This window comes from Indicator indicator, chromosome 16 (genome assembly GCF_027791375.1).
Source record: "Indicator indicator isolate 239-I01 chromosome 16, UM_Iind_1.1, whole genome shotgun sequence".
Lineage (NCBI taxonomy): Eukaryota > Metazoa > Chordata > Aves > Piciformes > Indicatoridae > Indicator > Indicator indicator.
Genome location: NC_072025.1, coordinates 17,789,280 through 17,798,868, shown reverse-complemented (window position 1 = coordinate 17,798,868; position 9,589 = coordinate 17,789,280). Strand labels below are relative to the sequence as shown.

The 9,589-nt window shown below is 46.3% G+C and overlaps 1 protein-coding gene across 1 annotated transcript in view; it reads left to right on the top strand.

The window, feature by feature from the left end:
- Positions 1 to 1,082: 1,082 nt before the first annotated feature.
- Positions 1,083 to 9,589, top strand: part of ABHD17C (abhydrolase domain containing 17C, depalmitoylase) — a 28,828-nt gene continuing 20,321 nt past the window's right edge. The window contains exon 1 of the mRNA XM_054388060.1: positions 1,083 to 1,618. Coding sequence (XP_054244035.1) covers positions 1,083 to 1,618 — 536 coding nt within the window. The remainder of the gene's footprint in view (positions 1,619 to 9,589) is intronic.

Genomic DNA, 9,589 nt, shown 5'->3' with positions numbered 1-9,589 from the left:
GGCGCGAGCGCTCCCGCTGCACGTGACGGCGGCGGCTCCCTTAAAGGGCCAGGAGCCCGTTTCCCCGCGGCTGACGGTATCCTAGTCCTGCTTGCGGTTCCCGCTCCCCCGCCCGCCCGCTTTCGCTCTGCTCCGCCCCGCGCACCTGCTCGGGGCCCCGGCGCCAGGCCTAGGGGGCGGCCGTGAGCCACGCCGGGCGCTGTGGGCAGTGCCGGGCACCCTTCTCGTCCCCGCCGGCACCTGCGGCGGGCGGCCCCAGCTCCGCGCCCGTAACCCGGAAGCGGTGCGGCTGCGAGGAGGGGAGAGCGCCGGGACATGGCCGCTGTCTGCTCCTGCCTGCGCGCCGCAGCCGGCATGGCCCTGCCCGCAGCGACGCGCAGCTGAGCCTCGACCTTGCCTTCCCCTTCGTCTTGCCCGACGGACTTTACTTCTTCTCCCGCCACCGCTCGGACGCTGCTAGGGCCGGGCTGGGGGTGGTATCGCTTAGGGGGGCCCCTTGCTGTCGTGAGGGGGCCGCGGGGCCGGGCGTCTCGGGGCTGGGGCCGGTAGCGGGGTGGAGCCGGCCAGGCGCCGGGGGCCGCGTGTGGCGCCGGTGGGGGAAGGGCCCTTGCCTGCTGTGGGTGCATGATCCCTGCTGGGGGGCCGGCTCCGGCTGCGCTTAATTCTGCTGAGCCGTAGCATCTGGGACTTCATTTTATAAATGCGTCCATATACGTGCGATTTATCTTTGAGGGGATCTAGGATGGTGGTCTAGAGACTTGCGTTTACTGTAGCAGTAGTTGTGGGGATTTCAAGGGCTGGCCATACTTGATTTGTATTTTGTGGGGTTGGGTGTTTTGGGGGGTTTGTTTTTGTTTTTGTTTTTTTTTTTTTTTTTTTTTTTTTTAATAAGCTTGCTGTCAGGCTCTGAAGAGCCGCGCTCCTTTTGCTGAACTGTGGTTCCTCTAAGGTTATCGTTTGCTTTCCGGGAGGGCGGCTGGTGGCCTTTGCAGGAAGGTGCTCAGGTTGTGTTGGAGGAAGGCTCCGGGTCGGTTTGGTTTGACTTCCTTTCAGCGTAGGTTAGCTTTTCTCCGGTGTCTCTGATGCCAGAACAAGGCCCCAGAATGAACGGTTTCTCTCTGGGCGAGCTGTGCTGGCTATTCTGCTGCCCGCCGTGCCCCAGCCGCATCGCTGCCAAGCTGGCCTTCCTGCCCCCGGAGCCCACCTACACCGTGCTGCAGCCCGAGCAGCAGCAGCAGGAGGCTGGGGCGGCAGCCGGGGCAGGGACCCCGACGGGCTCCGGCACCTGCAGCCTGCACTTGAGCGAGCGGGCGGACTGGCAGTACTCGCAGCGGGAGCTGGACGCTGTGGAGGTGTTCTTCTCCCGCACGGCCCGGGATAACCGGCTGGGCTGCATGTTCGTGCGCTGTGCCCCCACCGGCCGGTACACGTTGCTCTTCTCGCACGGCAATGCTGTAGACCTGGGCCAGATGTGCAGCTTCTATATCGGCCTTGGCTCCCGTATCAACTGCAACGTCTTCTCTTATGACTACTCTGGCTACGGGGTGAGCACCGGCAAGCCCTCTGAGAAAAACCTGTACGCAGACATTGATGCAGCCTGGCAGGCCCTCAGGACAAGGTAAATGGATACTGGGGACAGGGTATTTCTGTATCTCTGTTTAATCCTAGGAAGTCCCACGTCTGCACAGTTAACCTGCCGAGAGGTGGAGAGGAGGGGCTTGGGCATGGTTTTTTTTGATAGCCACACCAGATGTTCCATCAACAGCTGCAATGAACTTTGCTGGATGGCTCCATTCTTTGAAAGGATGCACAAAATCGTCATCCTTGGGCTTCTAGATTTTGGGATTTATTCCCCTGTGTTACATGTTAGCCATTGCTTTACCACTGGAAGACTCCATCTTGAGCTGGAGATATTGCACAGGTTGCAGTTTGAGCTTGCTGGATACATAAAACCTTTTGTTCAAGATTTGCTCACCACTGTTGAGACTTAGAAGTAACCCAGGCAAGCCAGAGCTTTGACTGAAGTTGGCAGTAGCCTAAGCTGGTGCTTACCAAGAAACTGCTGGTTTTCTGAGATACATCTGAGGTTTCATGCAAGCTTGTGCAACACAGGCATCTTTCTCTTTCCGTGACCAAACAGCTGTTAGTAAGTTGGGATGAAAAAGTGTTGACAGGTGGAAGCCTGGGGACAGGTGGCCATTCCGCCAGGCCGAAATGCCAAAGTAGGTGGTATCCAAAAGGGATGGAGCAGCAACAAGAAGACTCTCACAAGGAGGCCTGGCTTGCAGGAACAGCAGTCATCTGGCTTTTGGGAAATCCTGAGCAGAGCTGTTGCCACTGACTCCCTGCTACAACTGGTTACCGTTTTTGAGCCTCTCATCTTCTGTCCACATGAGCCTTGAGTTCCTTTTGCTGTTGCATAAATGGTGCTTAAAGTAGGACCTACCTGGGAAGAGAGAGTTTTCAAAAGCTGAAATGGCTGCAATAGGGCAGGAGAAAAGAATGAGGAGAGGTTTCTGTGCTTGGCTCTGGAGTTGTGTAGATGAACTTGGCTTATTTGACATGAGTCTTTAACATCTATCTTGGGGATACGTGCCAGCTTCAAAAATAGTGGCAGGAGTTGTTACTAATTTAGATAATTAGCTTTTCAAGGATCTGGGGATTGATCAGCCCTGGAGTCCTGGAGTCCAAACGGCTTTTGACATTGTTGGTCTGCCTGAGTCAGGTTAAAAACGTGGGGGTGAAAGGTACAAGGGGAGGTTGCTCTTTTTATACCGTGTGTGCTGGCTGGGGAGCATTCCAGGTTCTGGGTTTGTTTTACAGGACTCTCAAAACAAATGGGAATTTTGCTTCAGTATAAAATGATTTTATGTAAAGAACTAATTTTGATGTGCTGTATGTAAAATAAATCACAGAATATCACTATTATACATGCAAATTAAATCAGGTTGAAGGGAGGAAAAGTCTACAGCTAAGCCAAGCCTGCTTTGGCCTTCAGTTGCAGTGTCTTCTGTTTTGCTTTAGTTGATTTTTTTTTTTTTTAATTAAAACCTTCCAGAGCTCTGAAAAAAAGTGCTTTCATGTTTGTCTTGACAGGCATTAATAAGTGTAAGGTCTACACAGGTCTACAAACCAGGGGTTCCCTTCACTGAAGTCTTGAGAAGCCTGATCCAGTGCACAATGCCAACACATACCCAGCATGCTTGGAGAGGATTGGTCTCCTAATCAGCATGTGACTGGAGGAAGTTTGTAGTTTTATATTGAAGTCCTTTCTGTAGATTATGCAAGATGTAGGTTCTGCTGTCCTCCTTAAACTCAGAGATTGAAATTTACCAGCTGTTACTTGGCCACAGGTGTCATATGTTAGTGCTACCTTTAGAGTACTGTGAGAGTGGTTGTGTTGTTTTTAGTTAAATTTTCAGCAGCCAGAGGAAATATTAAATTATTTTAGGTGCCTGCTAAAGAAATTGGCTACTGCAAAATGTAAGCTTAGGAAAAAAAAAAGAAGAATCAATCCTATTAACAGATGACTGCCTTCTTAACAGGTAGGAGCTGAACCATTCTCTGAGCAGTAGTGTGTGAACTTTGAGACTGATCATTTCCTGTCCCTTTTTAATAACTCCAAGTGGCTCACAATTAAGTGAAATACTCTGGTGTAAAAATACAAATTGCCTCTTGAGGTAAAATGCCACACTATAGCATTTCTGCTGCAGCAGTTCATTGGTAGCTTCCAAAAGTTTGTCTGTGCTTTCATTCTAAATGCACATTCCCAACACTTGGCCTGGAGTCATATAGCAGTGAGCTGTAATGCAAAGGCAAGAGTGAAGTCTTAAAATGGGAGACGTTCATTCTGCCATTGAAAGCATTTAGTCATCCCTGCTGAGTTCTGTGGGATGCTACTGCTCTTCTGAATCCAGCATAGGGCCCACCTGGCAGCAGTGTATTTTGAAAATTGCCTTGATTAAGGCAGGAATTAAGCCATTAACCCCACATTGGACAAACCAGGTTGCTGCCAGACTCTACAGCTGCCAGTGACCTGCCTGTGGTTGTAGACGTGGCTGCAAATATTGACTGTCTTTTTTGTCAAGGTACTGAGATGAGGGTCTTGCTGTCACCATCCAGTTTAGGTTATCAAACTTCACATAATAATTGATTATAAAACTGCCTTGTAAACAGTGGATGAAACCAAACATAGTTCAGGGGTTTTGTCCAGTTTCAGTTGTCAGCCTGGCTTTGGAGAATCGGTGTCAAATAGTCTGGGGTTTTAGTCCTTGTGAAGACCAACTTATTTTCCTTAATTCCAGTGAAAAGATTCTGTGTCCTCTTGTATAGAGTCTACTCTTAAATGATAATGGTACTAATTATTAAGGCTGAATGCTAACTGCCTTTTAGCCAGGGTAAAGACATTGACACAGTTCTATTCCCCTGGAACAAGTTTTAGATCCTCTTTCAGCCATCTAACTGTAGCATGGTTGCTCTACTTTCAACATCAAGTATTAATTTCTATCTTTATTTCCACTTGATTAGCAGATTTCCATCTGGTATTTAAACGTTTCTCAAAAATAATCTTCTGTTTTGCTGCTTCAGATGACATTTTCTATGAGTGTTTTATTTTAGGCAGGTTGATTGATTTCTGTTGTGTTCCAAAACCAGAATCATCTTGAAGAGAAGCTGTGTTGGACTCTGTCTTCTCTGATGGTCCATATGGGTTTAAGTTGCTGGGTTTTATTCAGATGTGGTTAATTCTTATCCTAATATGTGGTAGACTTAGTATGACATCTGCACAGAATAACTCCATTGTCATCCCCCTCCCCCCTTTCCTGGATCCCACATGGGAAGGTTAAACTTTCTAACACTTTAATGTTAAGACAATGTACAGCACTTAAAAACAGGATACACAGCAAGGGTCTGAGTGCAGCACTGGAGCACAAACCCATGGCTGCTTTGTTTGCCATGTTATTTACATTAAAATTAATTTGGAGAATATTTGTGAAATGGTTTAACATTACAGTTGAGTGAAGTAAGGCACAGCTCCCCCACTCTGCTATTGTAGTGCAGTGTCAAAGAGGAGAACCTATTGGTCTGGCTTTTGGGTATTGAAAGGAGCTGAAGAAAATGGAGTTAGTAAATAGAATCATCCTAGAATGGCTCAGGTTAGAAAGGGCCTCAGAGAGAGATCATCTGCTCCAACCTTCCCACCATGGGCAGGGACACTTCTCAGCTAGACTCAGCTGCTCAAGGTCTCATCCAACCTGGCCTTAAACACCCCTAGGCAGGAGGCAGCCACAACCTCCCTGGGCAGCCTATTCCAGAGTCTCACCACCCTCCTACTGAAGAACTTCTTCCTCAGATCCAGTCTAACCCTGCCCTGCCTCAGCTTCAAACCATTTCCACTTGTCCTGTCCTGAGGGGGACACCCTCATGAAAAGTTCCTCTGCAGCCTTCCCATAGGATCCCTTCAGCTATTGGAAGGCAGCTCTAAGGTGCCCCTGGAGTCTTCTCTTCTCCAGCCTGAACAACCTCAGCTCCCTCAGCCTGTCCTCACAGCAGAGGTGTTCCAGCCCTTGGATCATCTTTGTGGCCTCCTCTGGACTCACTCCAACAACTCTGTGTCCTTATGCTGGAGACACCAGAACTGGATGCAGTATTGGAGGTGGGGGTCTCAGCGGGGCAGAGCTTCTCATTACATGGGAATTTTCCCCTGGTACACAATATATAAGCAAGCAGCTTTTGTTTCTGTTTAAGCTTTGATAAATGTTTCTGTAATGTCTGAAACTTCTATTCTCAATTTGAGTTTGTCTTCCAGTTCCTAGGAAAGCATTGATTTCCTTCCTTTTTTTTCATTTCTCTTCTTGGTCAGTATGGCCTGATGAAAGGAACTGAATTGTGAAATGGTCTCTTTCAAGGGCATTTGATCAGAAGACAGCAGATAGTTTAGGATGTTTAAATAGTTGTGTTTTTTTTTTTTTTTAAACTTTCCCCCAAATTTAATGTTTAAAAAAAACCCAAACCTTTTATTATATGGAGATTTTATTTCTGGTGCTGATTATCAGTCTCTTGTTCAATGCTGAAGTCGGTAGGGAAGTATTACAGTTTGCATTTGAGTAAAATTAGGAAACACACCTAATTGGATTAGGCTGGAGTGGTAACTAATCTGAGGTGGTGTCATTTGAGTTCGCCTCCACTCAGCTTTGCTGAGGTGGTTACTGCTTCCTGGATGACTAACAGCTTCAGGGGGTTCTGCCTTCATTTATCTAAATGCTTGATTTCTACTTTGGTTTCCTTTGCAGCAGAATCTTCTTTCATTAGCACTGTTTCTGTGCATGATCTAACCCAAGCTGACCCTTCAGTACTGGGTCAAAGGTTGGACAGGATGATTTTGGAGGTCTCTGCCAACCAGATATATTCTGTGCTTCTTTAGATTGAATGCTTAAAAATACTGATAAAAAGTTACCAACTAAGCTGCTGTCATGGCCAAAGGCAGTGCTTGGCAGAGTCATGATAAATAGTCTTGGAGTAAAGGGTTCCCCTTGCTCTTAGTGCATTACCTAGAGGGTTTTTCTGCCACTGGACTTCCATAGCATATTTCCCACTTCTATTTTTTTTTTATAATGTTGCTGTGATGTTTCTAAAGGATAATTTAAGGAGGCTGTTCTCTAAAGCTTATCTTATCCTACCTCCCTAGTCAGTACTTCAGGAAGAGCTGTCTGCAGCTTTGCTCAGAAGCAGTGGTACAGAAGAGTCTCCTGTTTGTGCAGGGAGCAGAGATCAATGCAGAGGAGGAATGGTGCAGGGACAAATACCAGCAGCTCTTTAAAAGAGGTGCTCTGATGTTCAAAGTGACTCCAGACGTTTACTGAGCTTTGGTGTCTGTTGCAGAGTTTAGTCACTGAAGGAGAAGTGCTTCTGCTAAATGTTTCCTGATTTCTGTCAGAGCTGCCAGATCAAAGCCTGTTCTCAAGACAAAAAGTTTGACTGTCAAGAATGTTTTGCAACTGGTGTTAGTTGGGCAGAAAAAGAAGCTACCCAAGAGCATCTGGCCAACAGTGCTTGTGATCCTGAGTGTGGATAGTCCTGACACTCAGCTGCCTGAGCTGGAGGTGTAGGTTTACCCTGCCACACAAAGGGGATAGGACCTGTTTCTCAGCTTTGTCAGAGGTCTCTAGGCAAACATGTTGAGTCCCATGTGCTGTAGTAACTAAGGGTTTCTGCCTGCTTTTTCCCTTTCCACTCTGCACAGAAAAGTGTGTCCCCTTTGAGACTGAGCTGATTCTCCTTACACAGTGGCTGTTTGACCTGTGCACGTTGCTGGCAGCACTTAGATTTGTTCAGTTTGTTCTTAGCAGTGGAGCATGAGCTGGGCCATGGAAACCTCAGTGGGTTTGCTCTAAAGCCAGGCTCGATCTCCAGTTCATTGCAAGCTCAAAACAAAAAAAAAAAAAAAAAAAAAAAAAAAAAAAAAAAAAAAAAAATCCCTCCAGAATTCAACTTTTATCCTTTGTTACTCTGCTGTTTTGGAGCATTTCCAAGTGCTGGGCTAAGTCTACACCAGCTCATTCCTTGTGAGCAGAAGTAAAAGCAGCAAAGTGATTAGCAGTGCTGTCCAGGGCTGTAGGATCCTGTTGGTGTAGGTAGTGAGCATTTCAGACCATGGAAGGTAGTTATCTGCCAGCAGCTGGTTTTGTGAGGAGCACTGACACTTCTTGAGCACGTGGGTATTTGTATTTTCATATTGAGTGAAGGAAAAAGGTTCTTGTTTTGTTTTCTGTGGTTTTTTTGGTCCTGTGGTGCTTCCTCCTGTGGACATAGACCAGTGCAAAGGCAGTGCCAAGGCTTCTGGAGCCTAAGTTCTGTAGTATGAGTCTGAATTTCACATTTTGTTTTAATATGACACTTGCCTTTTGGATTGGGCAATGTGATTATGGTAACTTGTAAATCCTGCCCCAAAAACCACTTGTAAGCAAAATACAGAGCAATAAGTTCCTCAGTTGCATTCTCTGTGGACTTTAAAGCCAACATCCTCAAAATTACATAACACTAATAAATGAAATTAACAAAGAATATAGCCCTTGGGTTTTTTTCCTAAAGCTGGTAATAAATGTAATGAATAGCTAACACTCTGCCCTCCCTCACAAGCAGAAATCAATTGCAAGGCTGCTTTGGAAGCAGTTGGAATGAGTCACAGAATAAGCTGTGAGTGTGTTGTAGCTGACATGCTTGTGCACACACAGGCTTGCTGTTACCAATTAGCCCCTTCCAAAAGGGCAGAGATCTTTCTCTGTCACTTGGGGGATAGCTCCAGTTCCCACTGCCCTTGAGAGAGATTGAAGGCACCTGCCTGTGTGCAGGAGCAGGGGCTCCCTGTGCTTCCTTTCATTTAGGAGAGCCAGGTGCTTGGCAGGAATGCTGGTGCCTCTTCATTGTTTCTTGATGTTAGATGGAGTATTCACTGACTCTTCATATTGATCTGCAATGAAATAATTAAGAATTGGGTTTTGTTTAAATACTCAGGTTTGTATGGTGGGCAAACCTCGTGGTGGATAGTGGGTAGCTGAGACTGCTAGAGCCCAGTACTTGAGAACTGAAGAAGCAGTTTCAGCCTTGCTGCTGTATCTTGGCTGTCCTGCTTTCCAGTTTGTAGATGAATGACCTACCCTGGTGGTGCATGCTCAGCCTGACATCTGATGATGAAGGTGAATTTCATTCCTGCTCTCAAAGTGAGTGTTTTGTTGGTGTGGGTTTTTTAACATGGCAGGTTTTGTGAGCAAAGGTGTGATTGTAAACTCAGGAAACTCTGGATTAACAGAGGGGTAAAAGTGTTTTTATTAAAAGGCTAGCCATGGAGAATGGAAAGAACAGTGCACAGTGTCAGCTTAAGGCCTGGGGAACATCTTTGCATTCTGTATTCCAAAGGCTAATTGGAGAAAAATGGATCTTTGGGGCATGCTTGCACATTAGTCGTCACAGAAAGGTGCAGGTGTAGGCCAGCTGTGTAAGGACAGTGTTATGTTGGTGTTATCTATAGCCATATCTTTGCTCATTAGGTTTGCAACCTCCATGTTAGCTTTGAAGAGCAAAGCTTCTCCTGTTGAACATTGTGGTTGGATTTGCTGACCGTGAGACCTAGCAATACCCAGACACAAAGCTGCCCTAAGCAGCAGGATCTGGCTCAGTGCCCCTCCACTTTTCCATCCTTGGTTTGTGCCTCCTGATGAACACATGCACATCTCTGGGAAAATCCCTACAATCATGACAGAAATCGTTAACATCTCAACTTTCTAAAAGGGGAATTCCATGTGGGTTTGCAAATGAAGGATGATGTTGGTGTGGAAGATGAGATTTTTAAGTTAGTTCCCTCAAAGTCCAGAGGGAAAAACTTAAATCAGAGGTGATGCTGAAGTATTGCTTTGGGGTTTTTTTTATGTGTATGCTTTCCTGGAAGAATTTATGATTTAATGATACAGTCTTGGTGCTTGAAATTCCTTCTGGGTACACCTCTCAAGATAAAAAATGCTGTTTCTGACTGTTAAATTGAAATAAATTTTTGGCTTAGACAGGTTTGGGTGTCCAAATCATCATATGTGTTACT